We start from the raw sequence: 24,823 nt of genomic DNA on the forward strand, positions 1-24,823 counted from the left end.
ACTAGAGACGTATACATATACATATATATGTATATATATATGTATATATATATATGTATATATATATATGTATATATATATATATATATATATATATACATATATATATATATATATATATATATATATATATATATATATATATATATATATATATATATATAGTATTTCATTTCATAATTTGCAGAATAATCTGTTTGAGTCGTATTTTGAAATACGTAAAATTTGAATACTTGATGGGAGTTTTTTAGACAACATTTAATTTTCCTATTTATGAGTTGCAAAGTGAGGATTTTGATGTATCATATTTATTTAAAAGTGTACTCCCTTTCTTTGCAAGTCCTCTTAGTGTTTAGGAAGTGTTACACACATTAGTGTGAGAATACCGTTTTTTCAAACCATTCAGTTTAGGTGGTGTAATTAAGTGGCTTCTGAAAGATTTGAAGAGCAGCTCTATGGAGCTTGATTTTTCTCATGGAAAATATTCATTTGGGCATTGTGATCATAATAATGATGCCTATCTTTAATATATGCTCTTAATCATTAGTAGATACACAGTTAAATGTGCAGTTTTCTGTGAAGAAACTTGACCAATTCTCAGTAAGTTTTCTGTGAAGAAACTTGACCAATTCTCAGTAATTTTATTTAAAAAGGACCAAATGTAATAATATGCAATATTTTGTGAGCAAAGTATAGATGTGTAACTGTACAAAAATTTGCCTGCTTAAATTATTCATTTCAGGTTCTTGCAACTGTTTGTGATATATATGATTTTGTTTAAAGTGGACACCTTTCATGGAGTGCTGCAGTGTATATGTCATTCTTAGCTAGTTTGATGTACACAAGTTAGATAAATTCACACTTTTTGAGTGTTGTGGATTAGTGAGATTGACATTAAATGTGATATTTCGTGTGATTAAGGAATTAGTAACTAGTGCTTTACACATTGTTCAAATAAAGGCATATAATGCATAACTGTAATCCTTGAAGTGGGAATACAAAACAGGTAGTGAGATGGGAGTTTAATCAAGTTACAGTTTTTTGTAATAAGCATTTTTACAGCTGTAGCCTCATCACAAGTGGTTCAGACTGTAAAAAGAAAAAGCTCTTATACTTTGGCTATTGTATATAATGTTCCTTATGTCAGATATCTTTTTCATGTCCACTTCGATGATTTATATTTCATGAAGATTATCAGTGTATGTATGTATATATGTATGTATATGTATTTAGCTAAGTAGCTCCTGGACCTGGAACCTCTAGGCTGTTTTTCATGTAAGAGTAGGGTGAGTTGGATTCCTATTGGGTGGGAAGATTTCTGACATTGATCTGCCCCATACTGTCCACTGATATTGATAAAGCCTCATCAAAGGTGTCTTTCTGCTTGGTGTTACCAATTGAATGCAAGACTAGGGAAACCTAATATATATTCCCATGTATTCTTTTTGCCATAGGAGACTTAAAGAGGTGGTAGCAAGGGGGCACTGGAAATCCTTCCCTCCAGTTTTTACTTTTCCGAAGGAAGGAACAGAGGAGGGGGCCAAGTGAGGATATTCCCTCAAAGGCTCTCCTCTGTTCTTAACGCTACCTCGCCAACGCGAGAAATGGTAAATAGTATGAAAGAAAATATATATATATATATATATATATATAGGGGGATAGGGGAGAAAGAATACTTCCCACGTATTCCCTGCGTGTCGTAGAAGGCGACTAAAAGGGAAGGGAGCGGGGGGCTGGAAATCCTCCCCTCTTGTTTTTTTTTTTTGTTTTTTTTTTTTTTAATTTTCCAAAAGAAGGAACAGAGAAGAGGGCCAGGTGAGGATATTTCCTCAAAGGCCCAGTCCTCTGTTCTCAACGCTACCTCGCTGTCGCGGGAAATGGCGGATAGTATGAAAAAAAAAAAATAAATAAAATAATAATAATAATAATAATAATAATAATAATAATAATATGTGTCAGAGGTGGAGGGAACGAGAAGTGGGAGACCAAATTTTAGGTGGAAAGATGGAGGGAAAAAGATTGAGTGATCGGGGCCTGAACATGCAGGAGGGTGAAAGGCGTGCAAGGAATAGAGTGAATTGGAACGATGTGGTATATCGGGGTCGATGTGCTGTCAATGGATTGAACCAGGGCATGTGAAGCGTCTGGGGTAAACCATGGAAAGCTGTGTGGGGCCTGGATGTGGAAAGGGAGCTGTGGTTTCGGTGCATTATTACATGACAGCTAGAGTGTGAACGAATGGGGCCTTTGGTGCCTTTTCCTAGCGCTACCTCGCACACATGAGGGGGGAGGGGGTTGTTATTCCATGTGTGGCGGGGTGGCGATGGGAACAAATAAAGGCAGACAGTATGAATTATGTACATGTGTATATATGTATATGTCTGTGTGTGTATATATATGTGTACATTGAGATGTATAGGTATGTGTATTTGTGTGTGTGGACATGTATGTACATATATGTGTATGTGGGCAGGTTGGGCCATTCTTTCGTCTGTTTCCTTGCACTACCTTGTGCTACCTCACTAATGCGGGAGACAGCGACAAAGCAAAATAAATAAATATATAATAATAATAACAACTGACTCACTTCCCAAGCTCTCTCATCCCCAACAGACTTCATACTTGCCCCTCTTTCCAAAACTCTTGCATTTACCTCCCTAACAACCCCATCCATAAACAAATTAAACAACCATGGAGACATCACACACCCCTGCCGCAAACCTACATTCACTGAGAACCAATCACTTTCCTCTCTTCCTACACGTACACATGCCTTACATCCTCGATAAAAACTTTTCACTGCTTCTAACAACTTTCCTCCCACACCATATATTCTTAATACCTTCCACAGAGCATCTCTATCAACTCTATCATATGCCTTCTCCAGATCCATAAATGCTACATACAAATCCATTTGCTTTTCTAAGTATTTCTCACATACATTCTTCAAAGCAAACACCTGATCCACACATCCTCTACCACTTCTGAAACCACACTGCTCTTCCCCAATCTGATGCTCTGTACATGCCTTCACCCTCTCAATCAATACCCTCCCATATAATTTGCCAGGAATACTCAACAAACTTATACCTCTGTAATTTGAGCACTCACTCTTATCCCCTTTGCCTTTGTTCAATGGCACTATGCACGCATTCCGCCAATCCTCAGGCACCTCACCATGAGTCATACATACATTAAATAACCTTACCAACCAGTCAACAATACAGTCACCCCCTTTTTTAATAAATTCCACTGCAATACCATCCAAACCTGCTGCCTTGCCGGCTTTCATCTTCCGCAAAGCTTTCACTACCTCTTCTCTGTTTACCAAATCATTTTCCCTAACCCTCTCACTTTGCACACCACCTCGACCAAAACACCCTATATCTGCCACTCTATCATCAAACACATTCAACAAACCTTCAAAATACTCACTCCATCTCCTCACATCACCAGCGCTGGTGGCTGATTCATGTGAGAAACTGCAGAAGCTGGTGACTGAGTTTGGAAAAGTGTGTGGAAGAAGAAAGTTAAGAGTAAATGTGAATAAGAGCAAGGTTATTAGGTACAGTAGGGTTGAGGGTCAAGTCAATTGGGAGGTGAGTTTGAATGGAGAAAAACTGGAGGAAGTGAAGTGTTTTAGATATCTGGGAGTGGATCTGGCAGCGGATGGAACCATGGAAGCGGAAGTGGATCATAGGGTGAGGGAGGGGGCGAAAATCCTGGGGGCCTTGAAGAATGTGTGGAAGTCGAGAACATTATCTCGGAAAGCAAAAATGGGTATGTTTGAAGGAATAGTGGTTCCAACAATGTTGTATGGTTGCGAGGCGTGGGCTATGGATAGAGTTGTGCACAGGAGGATGGATGTGCTGGAAATGAGATGTTTGAGGACAATGTGTGGTGTGAGGTGGTTTGATCGAGTGAGTAACATAAGGGTAAGAGAGATGTGTGGAAATAAAAAGAGCGTGGTTGAGAGAGCAGAAGAGGGTGCTTTGAAGTGGTTTGGGCACATGGAGAGGATGAGTGAGGAAAGATTGACCAAGAGGATATATGTGTCGGAGGTGGAGGGAACAAGGAGAAGAGGGAGACCAAATTGGAGGTGGAAAGATGGAGTGAAAAAGATTTTGTGTGATCGGGGCCTGAACATGCAGGAGGGTGAAAGGAGGGCAAGGAATAGAGTGAATTGGAGCGATGTGGTATACCGGGGTTGACGTGCTGTCAGTGGATTGAAGCAAGGCATGTGAAGCGTCTGGGGTAAACCATGGAAAGCTGTGTAGGTATGTATATTTGCGTGTGTGGACGTATGTATATACATGTGTATGGGGGGGGGGGGGTTGGGCCATTTCTTTCGTCTGTTTCCTTGCGCTACCTCGCAAACGCGGGAGACAGCGACAAAGTATAATAAAAATAAAATATAATAATAATAACAATAATAATAATTTAATTTGTTTATGGATGGGGTTGTTAAGATTTGTTAAAATATGTTGTTGATGTAAGTCACTTGTAGTAAAACTAGTATTCAATAAAAATAAAAATAAAAATGAAAATAATGCAAAAGTCAATATGAACAAAAACTGCAATGGATAAGAGCTGTCTATACAAACAAAATTTGCTTAAATAATAATACTTACGTATTTGAATATGTATGCAACATACAACCATAGGGCTGCCATACCAAAGCACCTTGGAACCTGCCATCTGACAATAATCTTTGGCAGGAATCTCCGCCTACAATGATAAGAATAATCAAGTCATACAACTCTACTATAAATGGGAAAAATCAAAAGCACCAAAATTTGCAAGCAAATGTAAAATATTTCTCTCCACAATTAAAGTTACTATAAAGTGAAAGGGTAATAGAGATGTGTGGTAATAAATAAAAAGAGTGTGCTGAAATAATTTGGATACATGGAGAAAATGAGTGATGAATGGTTGACAAAAGAGGATGTATGTGTCAGAGTAGAGGGGAAAAAAGAGAAGAGGGAGACCAAATTGGAGATGGAAGGATGGGTTGAAAAAGATTTTGAGTGATCAGGGCCTGAACATGCGAGGGAGTAAAAGGCATGCACGGAATAGTAGGAACTGGACTGATGTGGTAAACTAGGGTCAATGTGCTGTCAGCTGGCTGAACCAGGGAATGTGAAGTGTTAGGGGTAAACCATAGAAAGGTCTGTGGGGCCTGGTTGTGTACAGGAAGCTGTGGTTTCAGTGCATTACACGTGACAGGTAAAGAATGGATGTGAGCAGGTGTGGCCTTGCTTTGTCTGTTCCAGGTGCTACCTCGCTGACACAGGAAACAGTGATTAAGTAAGGAATAAGAAAAAGTCATGATTGCATTAAACTTTCTGTGGTTATTTCAAAATTTCTGTCTCAAAGATTTTTTAGTGAGTGAAGGCATACATCCTATTCTAATAAACCTTTCGTAACCTACAGGATGAGTGTTCCTGGCCAAAGGTTTCATAATAATAGATTTATCATTTGCACATAAAACCAAAAATTTTGTAACCTATGGGGTATAATCTGTATGAAAACTGTATGCCCACTTTACAAAAACTTAAAATTGATGGAGTCAGATATGCTACGCCTACAATCGCATGCCTACATCAACTCTATCCGTGGTAAGGAATCCTCTGGTACCCATTTCATTAAATTCTATCATCTATAAGAAGCGTGTCTGTATTCTTGACTTATGCCATGTTTACTCGATGGTACCCCAGGAAAAAATTCTACCCATATAATCTTATCACTTAGTCATTAAGCTTAAAGTATTACGTTACAAATTTACTTAACAAACGTAATATAAATTGGTACCTACCATCAACAACATGTAAGAATCCATGGTAGGTTATAAAACAAACCACCACTCCTGCAGCAATAATTTTGGCTATTTTGGAGTTGACATACAAATTCAGTTCCTCTATAACGGGAAGTTGTATCTTGGTTGCACTTGTGCTTGGTTCATTAATATTAACATCCCTCTCAGTCATAGTGGCAGCCAGAATACCACTGTGCTTACGTTGTCAGGCTAAAGATGTAAACAAACAATTCATGTTAGGAGTTTCGTGGGTGGAGCAATTAACCAATCAGAATTCTCATCTTCTCGAACCGAACTTCCAATTGGATACTCTCAAGTGTCCCTCAAATGTCGCATGGATCTTCCAGTTTCCTCTTCCACATCCAGGAAAAATCAGTATTATTTTACTAACATGAACAATACCTGCTATCTCTTCGGCAAAAAGTCGTCAAAAATGTTATAGGAAATTGAGAGATATCTCATTTAAATGAGGATAAATACTAACATATACATAGGTAATTAATTTCTGAATTTATTGACTTAGCTCTTATATAGGAATAATACACTACGAAAGATTAGAACATATTTTTTATTCTTAAAAAAATTTTCTTCAGATATCACAGCGAGGACTTTATAGTCAGTCCAAGAGAGAGTTCATACGTGCAGGAAATCGGACACAGCATCAGGTGATTGTAAACATTACAGTATTTGGTCACCGCCTACCAGCACCAGACATTTTCCGACTGTATAGTAGGTCGCATTTATTTTTTCGAACAAGATTTTGACGGTATATAGACAAGGCAGTAGGGAAAAGGTTGGTATTACTATACCCGGCACATTAGTTTTAGAACAACACTTTTTTGTTTTGAAACTTTCACATACTTCATATGAAATTTAATTAGGACCCAACATTATAGCCACCTCTTGGCCTGTGATGAACACTGCTGTAGTAATTGTCTATCGTTTTTCGTATTCTCACTAGACGTTGATGATGAATGTATTATTACTTGTGATACTTGGATATGGTAAACGAAATGAAGAATTTCACATTGTCTTGTGTGATCAGTTATGGCTATTTATCTGTTTATTGTTGTCTCAGTTTAGCCACACTCATGTTTGGGATCTCATTGGTATTGCTTTCCAATAGCAATATAGTATTTAGAGAATAAGTTAAGAGTGCCAGAGCGTGATTTCGTGCATCATTTTGTAATCAGTGAATATAGATAGCTGATGGTAGGAAGGACTGTGGAACTTACAGAAAATGAAATGGTTTATCTGTTTTTAGCTGGGTAAAATTTCAGAATTTGATGAAACTACTTTAACAAGAGAACTCACTAGACATCTGTTGCATTTCGCTAGGCAAGATATTTATATTTCATTATAGTTATTTGTATTTTACATTTTACATTACATTTTTTTATACTTGATTGCTGTTTCCCATGTCAGCAGGGTAGCCCCAGGAACTGACAAAGAAAGGCCACATCCTCTCACATCCAGTCTCCAGCTGTCATATGTAATGCACTAAAACTACAGCTCCCTATCCACAACCCTCAGATCTTTCCATGGTTACCTCGAACACTCCACATGCCCTGGTTCAGTCTATTGACAGCATGTCGACCCAGTTTACCTCATCATTCCAGTTCACTTTCTCCCCAGCACACTTTTCACTCCTCTACATGTTCTGGCCTTGATTGTTCAAAATCTTCATTCCACCCTTTCGACTACAATTTGGTTCCCCATTCTCCTTGTTCCCTTCACATCTGACATATATATCCTGTTCGTCAATCTTCCCTCTCTGATTCTCTCCATATATTCAAACCATTTCAGCACACCCTTTTCTGCTTTCTCAACCACACTTATCTCATATGCTTTCATTACTTAATCGATCAAACCACCTCACGCCACATATTGTCCTCAAACATTTCAGTAGCAACACATTCATCCTCCTCTGCTCAGCCTTATCTATAGCCCATGCCTCACTACCATATGATACTATTGGAACTGCTATTCATTCAAACATATATATTTTTTCTCCCTAGATAACATTCTTTCCACACACTTATTGGCCCTTCTGGAACCTCTGCTCCCTCACCCACTCTTTGACTTGCTTCTTCTTCAGGTTTTCTCCATTCAAACCCACATCCCAACTAACCTGCACCTCACCTGCACCTCAGCCTTAGTAAACTAATAATCTTGCTTTTATTCACATATACTCTCAGTTTTCTCCTTTCTCATACTCTTCCATATTGTCACCAATTTCTACAGTTTCTCACCCAAATCTGCCACCAGTGCTGTACCATCAGACAACAACGGATAATTTCCCAGTCCCTTTCTTACCCCACAGAATGAATACTCGCCTTTCTCTCCAAGACTGTCTCATTCACCTCCCTCAATTTAAAAATTAAACAGCCATGGTGACATCACATACTCCTGCCAAAGACCTTCCTACACATGGAACCATTCGCTTTCCTATCTTCTTCCTTTGTATGCATGCCTTACACCTTCAATAAAAACTCACTCCTAACAGCTCTCCCTCTACATTTTATATTTTTAAGAGCTTCCACAAGGCATCTCGATCAACCATATCATACACTTTCTGAAGATCCATAAATGCCACATACAAATCCATATGTGTTTTAAGTATTTCTCACGCATTCCTTAAAGCAGCACTTGGTCCACACACACTTTTTTTTAAAGAAAACACCTGATCCACACCTCCTCTACTTCTCAAGCCATATTGTTCCTCTCAAACATGATGCTCTGTACATGCCTTCACCCTATCAGTCATTACCTTTCCATACAAATTACCAGTTACACTCAACAGACATATACCCATGTAGTTTAAATGCTCATATTTATTGCTTTTGTCTTTATGCAGTGGCACTAAATATGCATTCTGCCAATGTTTAGGTATGTCACCATGATCCATGGATACTTTGGAAGTCCTTACCAACTAGTCAGCAACTTAGTTACCCCCTTTCTCAAGAAATTCAACTGCAGTAGCATCCACCCCAGATGCTTTGCCACATTTAATCTTTCATAAGCATTCCATCACCTGTTTTCTTCTTCACCAAACCACTCTCCATGACTCTCTCACTTTGCATACCACCCTGCCTAAAATACCCTACATCTGCCACCCTATCATTAAACACATTATGCAGTCCTTCAGAGTATTCACTCCATCTCATTATGTCATCACTGTCTATTACTGCTTCCCCTTTTGCCCACATCACTGATGTTCTTATCTGTTGTTGTTTTTTCTTAATTTTTAACTCCCATCCAGAACATCTTTCTTATTCTCATTGAAGTTTACTGATACTCACTCATCCCAACTCTCATTTGACCACTTTTCCAACCTAAGCACCTTCCTCTTGACTCCTGCTGCTTTCTCTTATACATCACCCAATCATTTGCACTCTTTCCCTTCACTAGCAAATTTGCTTTTTCATCCCACCACTCAACCCTTTTAATTTACCTACCTCCCACCATTCTCATAACACATGCACCTCTTGGCATATGCCAGCACTGCTTCCTTAAGTATTTCCCATTCCTCACCCGTTTCCTATGCTACATTTACTCTCATGTTTAACCATTCTACACTCAATCTCTCCTTGTATTTCTTCACACAAGTCTCTTTCCCAAGCTCACTACTCTGACCACTCACTTCTCACCGATATTGTTACCACTTTTCCAAAAACCTCTACAGATTTTTACCCCATCTGCCCCTTCAGCACATAAACATCCAGAAATGTCTCTTTTTCGTACCAGTCCTGTGATGCCTGCTGACCATCTCTCCTACTCACATATATATACTTATGTAAGTCCCTCTTTTAGACCAAGTATTCCCAACCATCAGTCTTTTTTTAGTACACAGTTCCACAAGCTGTTCACTATTTCCATTCATATTACTGAATACCCCATGTCCCTTGGTTATACCCTCAACTGCCACATTACTAACCTTCATATTCAAATCACCCATCACTAATATCTGGCCTCTTCCATAGAAACTGCTGATGTACTTTTGCAGCTGATCCCAAAACGTTTGCCTCTCATGATCTTGCAAGATGCAGAAGCACTGATGATTACCCACCTGTTGTCTCCACTTTCAATATTACCCGTGAAACCTAGAATTTAGTTCCTTGTACTCTTTCACACACTACCACTGCTCCTGCTTCAGGATTAGTGTTACTCCTTCCCTAGCTCTTGTCCTCTCACCAACCCCTGACTTTAAAGATATTTCCAAACCACTCTTCCCCTTTAACCTAAGATACATAGCATTGGGAAAAAAGTTCTTGAAAACCTAGCATGGCTTGTTCTTGGAGAAACATTTATTTTTTAGTTGTTTTGAATGCGATAGTAACATCTTTCACTTTAGACCATGAATGCGCTGTAGACATAGCACTGCTTATGGATGGGGCCATGGCAGCAGTGTTTTGTATCAGCATTGGCTCACTGGGATAGTCTTTGTTACTCTTCTCTGAGATAGATATTAGGCCCATAGCTCACCTTAAATCTCTTTTTCTATAGCAAGTGTCTTCTTCCTTTTGATTTAAACAATGCCCTGAAAAAAGAAGAGAAAGTTTAAAAGGATGAAGCAAAACTTTGTAAAAGATCCACCTGCTCACATTTTGTCTTATTTCTTGTCAGAACATCATAAATCATATACATCTTTTCATATATTGAGTATAAATGCATTCAGTGCACATTCACAAATCCTCTGTTACAAGTGCACCCGCCAGGATAAAGGAGACTTTAACTAGGAGTGAAATGTGAAAATGGTCATTGAGCTGAATGTGGTCCCAGTGCATCTGCTGTTGCTCAGTGCCCCAGTTGCTTTTCTTTTTAAAACCTTCATCTTACACTCAGTGAATGACACAGTATATTGTATTTTAGTAAGCGATTTTTCAGCATATACCTTTTTGTGCGTGTGTGGGTGTGTATGTACATACATGTGTATGTGGGTGGGCTGGGCCATTCTTTTGTTTGTTTCCTTGCGCTACCTCACTAATGCAGGAGAGAGCGACGAAGTATAATAAATGTATAAATATTTTTTTTAAACAGCAAAGTCCTCAAAATTTAGGGTGCCCCTAGCTAAGGATTTATAAGAAAAAATGTTATTGTTAAAGATCGATAGAAAAACTTGAGAAAAGTTTAGAAAAACAAAACATAACAAGGAAATTTAACTCATATAGTTCTGTAGGTCATACAGTCAGTAATTGGATACAAGGGAGTGAGATACAGGAATAAAATGGGCAATGCATGGTGGACAGAATAGATTAGATATGCTGTGGAAGAGAAGAAAAAGGCATATGGTAGATTGCTTAATAGGAATGTGCTGGTGGAAGTTCAGCAAAGGAGGAGGGAAGAATACAAACTATATAAGCAGAATGTTAAGAAGCTGATAGAAGAAAAGAAAGAAAGAGTAGATGAAGATTTTGGAAGGAAGTTAAGTGAAAGTTTCAGAATATTAAGAAACTATACTGGAAGGAGGTGAAAGAGGTGGATTTAAGAGTGGAAATGTTGATGTGAGAAGTAAGGAAGTGGATTTGCTGAATCAGAAGGAGGATGCTTGTGGCATGAGAAGCGTGGGAGGTGGGCAGATTGGAAAGGGTAGTGAGTGGTAGGATGAAGAAGTAAGATTATTAGCGAAAGAGAAGAGAGATGCATTTGGATAAGTTTTGCAGGGAAATAATGCAAATGACTGGGAGTTGTATAAAAGAAAGAGGCAGGAGGTCAAGTGAAAGTTGCAAGAGGTGAAAAAGAGGTCAAATGAGAGGTTGGGTGAGAGAGTATCATTAAATTTTAGGGAGAATAAAAAGATGTTTTGGAAGGAGGTAAATAAAGTGCGTAAGATAAGAAAACAAATGGGAACATCGATGAAGGGGGCTAATGGGGAGGTGATAACAAGTAGTGGTGATGTGAGAAGGAGATGGAGTGTGTATTTTGAAGATTTGTTGAATGTGTTAGATGATAGAGTGGCAGATATAGGGTGTTTTGGTTGAGGTGGTGTGCAAAGTGAGAGGGTGAAGGAGAATGATTTGGTAAACAGAGAAGAGGTAGTAAAAGCTTTGCAGAAGATGAAAGCTGGCAAGGCAGCAGGTTTGGATGATATTGCAGTGGAATTTATTAAAAAAGGGGGTGACTGTGGTGTTAACTGGTTGGTAAGGTTATTTAATGTATGTATGACTCATGGTGAGGTGCCTGAGGATTGGCAGAGTGCATGCACAGTGCCATTGTATAAAGGCAAAGGGGATAAAGGTGAGTGCACAAATTACAGAGGTATAGGTTTGTTGAGTATTCCTGGGAAATTATATGGGAGGATATTGATAGAGAGGGTGAAGGCATGTACAGAGCATCAGATTGGGGAAGAGCAGTGCGATTTCAGAAGTGGTAGAGGGTATGTGGATCAGGTGTTTGCTTTGAAGAATGTATGTGAGAAATACTTAGAAAAGCGAATGGATTTGTATGTAGCATTTATGGATCTGGAGAAGGCATATGATAGAGTTGATAGAGATTCTCTGTGGAAGGTATTAAGAATACATGGTGTGGGAGGCAAGTTGTTAGAAGCAGTGAAAAGTTTTTATTGAGGATGTAAGGCATGTGTACAAGTGGGAAGAGAGGAAAGTGATTGGTTCTCAGTGAATGTTGGTTTGCAGCAGGGGTGTGTGATGTCTCCATGGTTGTTTGATTTGTTTATGGATGGGGTTGTTAGGGAGGTGAATGCTAGAGTTTTGGAAAGAGGGGCAAGTATGAAGTCTGTTGTGGATGAGAGAGCTTGGAAAGTGAGTCAGTTGTGTTTTGCTGATGATACAGCACAGGTGGCTGATTTGGGTGAGAAACTGCAGAAGCTGGTGATTGAGTTTGGTAAAGTGTGTGAAAGAAGAAAGCTGAGAGTAAATGTGAATAAGAGCAAGGTTATTAGGTACAGTAGGGTTTAGGGACAAGTCAATTGGGAGGTAAGTCTGAATAGAGAAAAACTAGAGGAAGTGATGTGTTTTAGATATCTGGGAGTGGATTTAGCAGCAGATGGAACCATGGAAGTGGAAGCGAGTCACAGGTTGGGGGAGGGGGGCAAAAATTCTGGGAGCGTTGAAAAATGTGTGGAAGGGGAGAGTGTTAGCTCGGAAAGCAAAAATGGTATGTTTGAAGGAATAGTGGTTCCAACAAAGTTATATGGTTGCGAGGCATGGGCTATAGATATAGTTGTGCGGAGGAGGGTGGATGTGTTGGAAATGAGATGTTTGAGGACAGTATGTGGTGTGAGGTGGTTTGATCGAGTAAGTAATATTAGGGTAAGAGAGATGTGTGGTAATAAAAAGAGTGTGGTTGAGAAAGCAGAAGTGGGTGTTTTGAAATGGTTTGGTCACATGGAGAGAATGAGTGAGGAAAGAGTGACCAAGAGGATATATGTGTCAGAGGTGGAGGGAACGAGGAGAGGTGAGAGACCAAATTGGAGATGGAAAGAGGGAGTGAAAAATTTTTTGAGCAATTGGGGCCTGAACTTGCAGGAGGGTGAAAGGCGTGCAAGGAATAGAGTGAATTGGAACGATGTGGTATACTGGGGTCGACGTGCTGTCAATGGATTGAACCAGGGCATATGAAGCATCTGGGGTAATCCATGGAAAGTTTTGTGGGGCCTGGATGTGGAAAGGGAGCTGTAGTTTTGGTGTATTATACATGACAGCTAGAGACTGAGTGTGAACGAGTGTGGCCTTTGTTGTCTTTTCCTAATACTACCACGCACGCATGCGGGGAAGGGGGTTGTTATTTCATGTGTGGCACGGTGGTGATGGGAATGAACAAAGACAGCAAGTATGAATTATGTACATGGAGTCACACGGGGAGTGCTCATCCTCCTCGAAGGATCAGATTAGGGTGTTTAAATGTGTGTGGATGTAACCAAGATGAGAAAAAAGGAGAGCTAGGTAGTATGTTTGAGGAAAGGAACCAGGATGTTTTGGCTCTGAGTGAAACGAAGCTCAAGGGTAAAGGGGAAGAGTGGTTTGGGAATGTCTTGGGAGTAAAGTCAGTGGTTAGTGAGAGGACAAGAGCAAGGGAAGGAGTAGCGCTACTCCTGAAACAGGAGTTGTGGGAGTATGTGATAGAGTGTAAGAAAGTAAACTCCAGATTGACATGGGTAAAACTGAAAATGGATGGATAGAGATGGGTGATTATTGGTGCATATGCACCTGGGCATGAGAAGCAAGTGTTTTGGGAGCAGCTGAGTGAGTGTTTTAGTAGTTTTGCTGCACGAGACCGGGTTATAGTGATGGGTGATTTGATTGCAAAGGTGAGTAATGTGGCAGTTGAGGGAATAATTGGACTACATGGGCTGTTTAGTGTTGTAAATGGAAATGGTGAAGAGCTTGTAGATTTATGTGCTGAAAAAGGACTGGTGATTGGGAATACCTGGTTTAAAAAGAGAGATATACATAAATATGTGTATGTAAGTAGAGTGAATTGGAGCGATGTGGTATACCGGGGCTGACGTGCTGTCAGTGGATTGAATCAAGGCATGTGAAGCGTCTGGGGTAAACCATGGAAAGCTGTGTAGGTATGTATATTTGCGTGTGTGGACGTATGTATATACATGTGTATGGGGGGGGTTGGACCATTTCTTTCGTCTGTTTCCTTGCGCTACCTCGCAAACGCGGGAGACAGCGACAAAGTATAAAAAAAAAAAAAAAAAGTAGGAGAGATGGCCAGAGAGCATTATTGGATTATGTCTTTGTTGATAGGCATGCGAAAGAGAGACTTTTGTATGTTAATGTGCTGAGAGGTGCAACTGGAGGGATGTCTGATCATTATGTTGTGGAGGCAAAGGTGAAGATTTGTAGAGGTTTTCAGAAAAGAAGAGAGAGTGTTGGGGTGAAGAGAGTGGTGAGAGTAAGTGAGCTTGGGAAGGAGACTTGTGTGTGGAATTACCAGTAGAGACTGAGTACAGAATGGAGAAAGGTGAGAACAAAGGATGTAAGGGACGTATTTAGGGAAGCAGTGATGGCTTGCGCAAAAGATGCTTGTGGCATGAGAAGCGTGGGAGGTGGGCAGATTAGAAAGGGTAGTGAGTGGTGGGATGAAGAAGCAAGATTATTAATGAAAGAGAAGAGAGAGGCATTTGGACGATTTTTGCAGGGAAATAATGCAAATGACTAGGAGATGTATAAAAGAAGGGCAGGTCAAGAGAACAATGGAAGAGGTGAAAAAGAGGGCAAATGAGAGTTGGGGTGAGAGAGTATCATTAAATTTTTGGGAGAATGAAAAGATGTTTTGGAAGGAGGTAAATAAAGTGCACAAGACAAGGGAACAAATGGGAACATCAGTGAAGGGGGCAAATGGGAAGGTGATAACAAGTAGTGGTGATGTTAGGAGATGGAGTGAGTATTTTGGAGGTTTGTTGAATGTGTTTGATGATAGAGTGGTGGATATAGGGTGTTTTGGTTGAGGTGGTGTGAGAAGTGAGAGGGTTAGGGAGAATGATTTGTAGAAGATGTAGTAAAAGATGTAGTAAAGAGAAGATGTAGTAAAAGCTTTGCAGAAGATGAAAGGCGGCAAGGCGGTGGGTTTGGATGGTATTGCAGTGGAATTTATTAAAAAAGGGGGTGGCTGTACTGTTGACTGTCTGGTAAGGTTATTTAATGTATGTATGACTCATGGTGAGGTGCTTGAGGATTAGCAGAATGCTTGCATAGTGCCATTGTACAAAGGCAAAGGGGATAAAAGTGAGTGCTCAAATTACAGAGGTATAGGTTTGTTGAGTATTCCTGGGAAATTATATGGGAGGGTATTGATTGAGAGGGTGAAGGCATATTCATAGCATTAGATTGGGGAAGAGCAATGTGGTTTCAGAAGTGGTAGAGGATGTGTGGATCAGGTGTTTGCTTTGAAGAATGTATGTGAAAAATACTTAGAAAAGCAAATGGATTTGTATGTAGCATTAATGGATCTGGAGGAGGCATATGATAGAGCTGATAGAGATGCTCTGTGGATGGTATTAAGAATATATGGTGTGGAAGGCAAGTTGTTAAAAGCAGTGAAAAGTTTTTATCAAGGATGTAAGGCATGTGCACGAGTAGGAAGAGAGGAAAGTGATTGGTTCTCAGTGAATGTCGGTTTGTGGCAGGGGTGTATGATGTCTCCATGGTGGTTTAATTTTTTATGGATGTGGTTACGTTTTGGAAAGAGGGCCAAGTATGCCGTCTGTTGTGGATGAGAGAGCTTGGAAAGTGAGTCAGTTGTTGTTCGCTGATGATACAGCGCTGGTGGCTGATTCGTGTGAGAAACTGCAGAAGCTGGTGACGGAGTTTGGGAAAGTGTGTGAAAGAAGAAAGCTGAGAGTAAATGTGAATAAGAACAAGGTTATTAAGTACAGTAGGGTTGAGGGACAAGTCAATTGGGAAGTAAGTTTGAATGGAGAAAACTGGAGGAAGTGAAGTGTTTTAGATATCTGGGAGTGGATCTGGCAGCGGATATATATATATATATATATATATATATATATATATATATATATATATATATATATATTATTATTATTATTATTATACTTTGTCTCTGTCTCCCGCGTTTGCGAGGTAGCGCAAGGAAACAGACGAAAGAAATGGCCCAACCCCCCCCCCCATACACATGTGTGTACATACGTCCACACACGCAAATATACATACCTACACAGCTTTCCATGGTTTACCCCAGACGCTTCACATGCCCTGCTTCAATCCACTGACAGAACGTCAACCCCGGTATACCACATCGCTGCAATTCACTCTATTCCTTGCCCTCCTTTCACCCTCCTGCATGTTCAGGCCCCGATCACACAAAATCTTTTTCACTCCATCTTTCCACCTCCAATTTGGTCTCCCTCTTCTCCTTGTTCCCTCCACCTCCGACACATATATCCTTTTGGTCAATCTTTCCTCACTCATCCTCTCCATGTGCCCAAACCACTTCAAAACACCCTCTTCTGCTCTCTCAACCACGCTCTTTTTATTTCCACACATCTCTCTTACCCTTACGTTACTCACTCGATCAAACCACCTCACACCACACACTGTCCACAAACATCTCATTTCCAGCACATCCATCCTCCTGCGCACAACTCTATCCATAGCCCACGCCTCGCAACCATAAAATATTGTTGGAACCACCATTCCTTCAAACATACCCATTTTTGCTTTCCGAGATAATGTTCTCGACTTCCACACATTCTTCAAGGCCCCCAGGATTTTCGCCCCCTCCCCCACCCTATGATCCACTTCCGCTTCCATGGTTCCATCTGCTGCCAGATCCACTCCCAGATATCTAAAACACTTCACTTCCTCCAGTTTTTCTCCATTCAAACTCACCTCCCAATTGACTTGACCCTCAACCCTACTGTACCTAATAACCTTGCTCTTATTCACATTTACTCTTAACTTTCTTCTTCAACACACTTTTCCAAACTCAGTCACCAGCTTCTGCAGTTTCTCACATGAATCAGCTACCAGCGCTGTATCATCAGCGAACAACAACTGACTCACTTCCCAAGCTCTCTCATCCCCAACAGACTTCATACTTGCCCCTCTTTCCAAAACTCTTGCATTTACCTCCCTAACAACCCCATCCATAAACAAATTAAACAACCATGGAGACATCACACACCCCTGCCGCAAACCTACATTCACTGAGAACCAATCACTTTCCTCTCTTCCTACACGTACACATGCCTTACATCCTCGATAAAAACTTTTCACTGCTTCTAACAACTTTCCTCCCACACCATATATTCTTAATACCTTCCACAGAGCATCTCTATCAACTCTATCATATGCCTTCTCCAGATCCATAAATGCTACATACAAATCCATTTGCTTTTCTAAGTATTTCTCACATACATTCTTCAAAGCAAACACCTGATCCACACATCCTCTACCACTTCTGAAACCACACTGCTCTTCTCCAATCTGATGCTCTGTACATATATATATATATATATATATATATATATATATATATATATATATATATATATATATATATATATATATTTTTTTTTTAATAAATTCCACTGCAATACCATCCAAACCTGCTGCCTTGCCGGCTTTCATCTTCCGCAAAGCTTTCACTACCTCTTCTCTGTTTACCAAATCATATTCCCTAACCCTCTCACTTTGCACACCACCTCGACCAAAACACCCTATATCTGCCACTCTATCACCAAACTTATTCAACAAACCTTCAAAATACTCACTCCATCTCCTTCTCACATCACCACTACTTGTTATCACCTACCCATTTGCGCCCTTCACTGAAGTTCCCATTTGCTCCCTTGTCTTACGCACTTTATTTACCTCCTTCCAGAACATCTTTTTATTCTCCCTAAAATTTAATGATACTCTTGGGAAGTGAGTCAGTTGTTGTTCGCTGATGATACAGCGCTGGTGGCTGATTCATGTGAGAAACTGCAGAAGCTGGTGACTGAGTTTGGTAAAGTGTGTGGAAGAAGAAAGTTAAGAGTAAATGTGAATAAGAGCAAGGTTATTTGGTACAGTAGGGTTGAGGGTCAAGTCAATTGGGAGGTGAGTTTGAATGGAGAAAAACTGGAGGAAGTGAAGTGTTTTAGATATCTGGGAGTGGATCTGGCAGCGGATGGAACCATGGAAGTGGAAGTGGATCATAGGGTGGGGGAGGGGGCTAAAATTCTGGGGGCCTTGAAGAATGTGTGGAAGTCGAGAACATTATCTTGGAAAGCAAAAATGGGTATGTTTGAAGGAATAGTGGTTCCAACAATGTTGTATGGTTGCGAGGCGTGGGCTATGGATAGAGTTGTGCGCAGGAGGATGGATGTGCTGGAAATGAGATGTTTGAGGACAATGTGTGGTGTGAGGTGGTTTGATCGAGTGAGTAACGTAAGGGTAAGAGAGATGTGTGGAAATAAAAAGAGTGTGGTTGAGAGAGCAGAAGAGGGTGTTTTGAAGTGGTTTGGGCACATGGAGAGGATGAGTGAGGAAAGATTGACCAAGAGGATATATGTGTCGGAGGTGGAGGGAGCAAGGAGAAGAGGGAGACCAAATTGGAGGTGGAAAGATGGAGTGAAAAAGATTTTGTGTGATCGGGGCCTGAACATGCAGGAGGGTGAAAGGAGGGCAAGGAATAGAGTGAATTGGAGCGATGTGGTATACCGGGGTTGACGTGCTGTCAGTGGATTGAATCAAGGCATATGAAGCGTCTGGGGTAAACCATGGAAAGCTGTGTAGGTATGTATATTTGCGTGTGTGGACGTATGTATATACATGTGTATGGGGGGGGTTGGGCCATTTCTTTCGTCTGTTTCCTTGCGCTACCTCGCAAACGCGGGAGACAGCGACAAAGTATAAAAGAAAAAAAAAATATATATGTATATGTGTGTGTGTGTGTGTATATATATGTAGGAGATAGGGGAGAAAGAATACTTCCCCCGCATTCATCACATTTCGTAGAAGGTGACTAAAATGGACAGGAATGGTGGGGTAGAAACCCTCCCCTCTTTGTATTTTAACTTTCTAAAAGGGGAAACAGAAGGAGCTGTGGTTTCGGTGCATTATACAGGACAGCTAGAGACTGAGTGTGAACGAATGTGGCCTTTGTTGTCTTTTCCTAGCGCTACCTTGCGCACATGTGGGGGAGGGGTTTGTCATTTCATGTGTGGCGGGTTGGCGACAGGAATGAATAAATTCAGCAAGTATGAATTGTGTGCATGTCTTTATATGTATATGTCTGTGTATGTATATACATGTATATGTTGGAATGTATAGGTATGTATAAGTGCGTGTGTGGACATGTATGTGGGTGAGTTAGGCCATTCTTTCGTCTGTTTCCTTGCACTGCCTTGCTAACACGGGAGACAGCGACAAAGTATGGTAATAAAGAATATAATATATTTATATATATTATACTTTATTACCGTCTCCCACGTTAGAGAGGTAGCACAAGGAAACAGATGAGGAATGGCCTAACCTACCTACATACACATGTATATACATAAATGCCCACACATGTACATATGCATACACATACATTTCAATATATACATACACAGACATATACATATATACACATGTACATAGTCATACTCGCTGCTTTCATCCATTCACTCCATCATACATAAAATAGCATCCCCCCCCCCCCCCCCCCAAGCATGTTAGCACTAGGAAAAGACTAAAAGGTCATGTTTGTTCATACTCAATCTCTAGCTGTCATGTGTAATGCACTGAAACCACAGCCCCCTTTCCACATCCAGGCCTCACAGACATTTTCTTGTTTTACCCCAGACACTTTACATGCCCTGCTTCAATCCATTGACAGCACATCGACCCCGGTATACCACATCTTTCCAACTTACTCTATTCCTTGCATGCCTTTCATCGTCCTGTATGTTCACTCCATCCTTCTACCTCTAATTTGGTCTCCTTCTTCTCATTGTTTATTCCACCTCTGACACATATATCCTCTTTCTCAATCTTTCCTCACTCGTTCTCTCCACCAAACCATTTTAATACACCCTCTCCTGCTCTCTCAACCACACTTTTTATTACCACACATCTCTCTTACCCTTTCATTACTTACTCAGTCAAACCACTTCACACCACATATTGTCCTGAAACATTTTATTTCCAACATGTATAGAAATGCAGACTAATTTGAATACTGCACACAGAATATACAGATTCTTGAAATTATTAATAAGTACAGTAAAATAATTTGTTCTGTTTTATTTTCAATGTATTACAGTTTTGTGCTCCTTAATATTGCTGTCATATTCTATTAATCTAGTCTCAAAGGTTTATTTATGACTTTTTCCACACCTTCTTTTACATTTCACTTGCTTCCTGAATGAACCATACAAGATGAATTTGCTCCAGGCATCCCTTCATATGTCAGACTCCATTTGGCTTGGAAAACTGACATTGCCCTCTGTTTTATTTTTGAGTATTATGTCTGTTTCCTTACTTGCAACTTACCCAGAACTCATTTGTCCTGTATCCTGCTGTGTCACTCACACTGTCCTCACCCCACTTCTTTATGATTACTTCCCTTGGAGCTCCGTGCTCAACAAGCTTGCTCTTCTAAATCTTGCCCTGACAACTCTGTTATCACATAGTTTTATTTTACATGACAGTGGCCCAGTTACTTCCACTGCCACTCCTGTACCCAATGAGCTTCCCTACCACTATAATTCTGAACAAACACTGCATCATTTACCCTAAATTCCCTCAAAGGTCTGTCTTTATGTTGATATTTCTTTTGTATTTTTGTTTTCCTTTTTACCCTTTTGTCAAGTTTGGTCTCAGTAGTTCAAGGGGTCCCTGTAGATTTCTGCCCATTAGCAACATTCAGGGTACTACCAATTACAGACTTTGGTGAATATCTATATCTGAATAAGAACCTAGACAACCTTGTTTTGATTTCTGCCTTTCTCGTTCTCTTTTTATTTATTTATTTTTTTTTTTTTTTGCTTTGTCGCTGTCTCCCGCGTTTGCGAGGTAGCACAAGGAAACAGACGAAAGAAATGGCCCAACCCACCCCCATACACATTTATATACATACGTCCACACACGCAAATATACATACCTAAAGAGCTTTCCATGGTTTACCCCAGACGCTTCACATGCCCTGATTCAATCCATTGACAGCACGTCGGCCCCTGGTATACCACATCGTTCCAATTCACTCTATTCCTTGCATGCCTTTCACCCTCCTGCATGTTCAGGCCCCGATCACTCAAAATCTTTTTCACTCCATCTTTCCACCTCCAATTTGGTCTCCCCACTTCACCTCGTTCCCTCCACCTCTGACACATATATCCTCTTTGTCAATCTTTCCTCAATCATTCTCTCTATGTGACCAAACCATTTCAAAACACCTTCTTCTGCTCTCTCAACCACACTCTTTTTATTACCACACATCTCTCTTACCGTATTATTACTTACTCGATCAAACCACCTCACACCACATATTGTCCTTAAACATCTCATTTCCAGCACATCCACCCTCCTGTGCACAACTCTATCCATAGCCCACGCCTCGCAACCATACAACTTTGTTGGAACCACTATTCCTTCAAACATACCCATTTTTGCTTTCCGAGATAATGCTCTCAACTTCCACACATTCTTCAAGGCTCCAAGAACTTTCGCCCCCTCCCCCACCCTATGATTCACTTCCGCTTCCATGGTTCCATCTGCTGCCAAATCCACTCTGAGATATCTAAAACACTTAACTTCCTCCAGCTTTTCTTCATTCAAACTTACCTCCCAATTGACTTGACCCTCGACCTTATTGTACCTAATAACCTTGCTCTTATTCACATTTATTCTCAACTTTCTTCTTTCACACACTTTACCAAACTCAGTCACCAGCTTCTGCAGTTTCTCACATGAATCAGCCACCAGCGCTGTATCATCAGCGAACAACAACTGACTCACTTCCCAAGCTCTCTCATCCACAACAGACTGCATACTTGCCCCTCTTTCCAAAACTCTTGCATTCACCTCCCTCACAACCCCATCCATAAACAAATTAAACAACCATGGAGACATCACACACCCCTGCCGCAAACCTACATTCACTGAGAACCAATCACTTTCCTCTCTTTCTACACGTACACATGCCTTACATCCTCGATAAAAACTTTTCACTGCTTCTAACAACTTGCCTCCCACACCATATATTCTTAATACCTTGCACAGAGCATCTCTATCAACTCTATCATATGCCTTCTCCAGATCCATAAATGCTACATACAAATCCATTTGCTTTTCTAAGTATTTCTCACCTACATTCCTCAAAGCAAACACCTGATCCAAACATCCTCTACCACTTCTGAAACCGCACTGCTCTTCCCCAATCTGATGCTCTGTACATGCCTTCACCCTCTCAATCAATACCCTCCCATATAATTTCCCAGGAATACTCAACAAACTTATACCTCTGTAATTTGAGCACTCACCTTTATCCCCTTTGCCTTTGTACAATGGCACTATGCAAGCATCCCGCCAATCCTCAGGCACCTCACCATGAATCATACATACATTAAATAACCTTACCAACCAGTCGACAATACCGTCACCCCCTTTTTTTATAAATTCCACTGCAATACCATCCAAACCCACTGCCTTGCCAGCTTTCATCTTCCGCATAGCACTGTTGTGACTCGTTGAAAGGAGATATTGTATGGTTCATCACACGTAGAATGAGAGATAACATTAAAAGTGAGTTAGAATCTAATGATGATTATGTACTGTTTTAGTAACACTTCTATTTATCCCAAAAAACAATCAGGTAGACAAAAATGGTTTCACCAATGGATGATCAAGATAAGCTCCTTGATGAAGCAATGGGAGTAGTTCGAGTCCAAGCATTTCAGATGAAGCGATGTTTGGACAAGGGTCGCCTGATGGATGGATTGAAGCATGCATCAAATATGCTAGGAGAGTTAAGAACATCACTTCTTTCACCCAAAACTTACTATGAATTGTGTATCCTTTTGTATGGTCTTGTGAAAGTATTTTTCATAAATAATTTCCAGAAATTATAATCATTGCATAAATTAGTAGAGAGTAGCAGCATTATTTTTCTGTGTCCATTTATATACATATATATATATATATATTTTTTTTTTTGCCGCTGTCTCCTGCATTTGCGAGGTAGCGCAAGGAAACAGACGAAAGAAATGGCCCAACCCACCCCCATACACATGTATATACATACGTCCACACACGCAAATATACATACCTACACAGCTTTCCATGGTTTACCCCAGACGCTTCACATGCCTTGATTCAATCCACTGACAGCACGTCAACCCCGGTATACCACATCGCTCCAATTCACTCTATTCCTTGCCCTCCTTTCACCCTCCTGCATGTTCAGGCCCCGATCACACAAAATCTTTTTCACTCCATCTTTCCACCTCCAATTTGGTCTCCCTCTTCTCCTCGTTCCCTCCACCTCTGACACATATATCCTCTTGGTCAATCTTTCCTCACTCATTCTCTCCATGTGCCCAAACCATTTCAAAACACCCTCTTCTGCTCTCTCAACCACGCTCTTTTTATTTCCACACATCTCTCTTACCCTTACGTTACTTACTCGATCACACCACCTCACACCACACATTGTCCTCAAACATCTCATTTCCAGCTCATCCATCCTCCTGCGCACAACTCTATCCATAGCCCACGCCTCGCAACCATACAACATTGTTGGAACCACTATTCCTTCAAACATACCCATTTTTGCTTTCCAAGATAATGTTCTCGACTTCCACACATTCTTCAAGGCTCCCAGAATTTTTGCCCCCTCCCCCACCCTATGATCCACTTCCGCTTCCATGGTTCCATCCGCTGCCAGATCCACTCCCAGATATCTAAAACACTTCACTTCCTCCAGTTTTTCTCCATTCAAACTCACCTCCCAATTGACTTGACCCTCAACCCTACTGTACCTAATAACCTTGCTCTTATTCAAATTTACTCTTAACTTTCTTCTTTCACACACTTTACCAAACTCAGTCATCAGCTTCTGCAGTTTCTCACATGAATCAGCCACCAGTGCTGTATCATCAGCGAACAACAACTGACTCACTTCCCAAGCTCTCTCATCCCCAACAGACTTCATACTTGCCCCTCTTTCCAAAACTCTTGCATTCACCTCCCTAGCAACCCCATCCATAAACAAATAATTATTATTATTATTATGATTATTATTTATCTGCTTTGTCACTGTCTCCTGCATTAGTGAGTTAGCACAAGGAAACAGACGAAAGAATGGCCCAACCCACCCACATACACATGTATATACATTCACGTCCACACATGCACATACACATACCTATACATTTCAACGTATACATATATATACATACACAGACATATACATATACACACATGTACATAAATCATACTTGCTGCCTTTATTCATTCCTGTCGCCACCCCACTACAAATGAAATGACAACCCCCTCCCCCCGTATGCGCGTGAGGTAGCACTAGGAAAAGACAACAAAGGCCACATTCACA

The 24,823-nt window shown here is 40.5% G+C and overlaps 2 protein-coding genes across 4 annotated transcripts in view; one reads left to right on the forward strand and one right to left on the reverse strand.

Annotated features, from left to right (window-relative positions):
* Nucleotides 1–6,151, reverse strand: part of LOC139767137 (N-acetylneuraminate (7)9-O-acetyltransferase) — a 163,142-nt gene extending 156,991 nt beyond the window's left edge. The window contains exons 1-2 of the mRNA XM_071696161.1: nt 5,816–6,151; nt 4,632–4,728 (exon numbers count right to left, since the gene is read on the reverse strand). Coding sequence (XP_071552262.1) covers nt 4,632–4,728; nt 5,816–5,987 — 269 coding nt within the window. The 5' untranslated portion in view covers nt 5,988–6,151. The remainder of the gene's footprint in view (nt 1–4,631; nt 4,729–5,815) is intronic.
* A 242-nt stretch (nt 6,152–6,393) lies between these two features.
* The window catches only part of Vps35 (Vacuolar protein sorting 35), a 126,237-nt gene continuing 107,807 nt past the window's right edge, over nt 6,394–24,823 (forward strand). Inside the window, exons 1-2 of one of the 3 annotated variants that reach the window (XM_071696160.1) lie at nt 6,394–6,480; nt 23,087–23,283. In XM_071696160.1, coding sequence (XP_071552261.1) covers nt 23,097–23,283 — 187 coding nt within the window. In that variant the 5' untranslated portion in view covers nt 6,394–6,480; nt 23,087–23,096. Of the gene's footprint in view, nt 6,609–23,086; nt 23,284–24,823 lie in introns of all 3 variants that reach the window. The other 2 variants (XM_071696159.1, XM_071696158.1) reach the window with 2 other exon arrangements.

The sequence above is a fragment of the Panulirus ornatus genome, chromosome 59 (genome assembly GCF_036320965.1).
Source record: "Panulirus ornatus isolate Po-2019 chromosome 59, ASM3632096v1, whole genome shotgun sequence".
Lineage (NCBI taxonomy): Eukaryota > Metazoa > Arthropoda > Malacostraca > Decapoda > Palinuridae > Panulirus > Panulirus ornatus.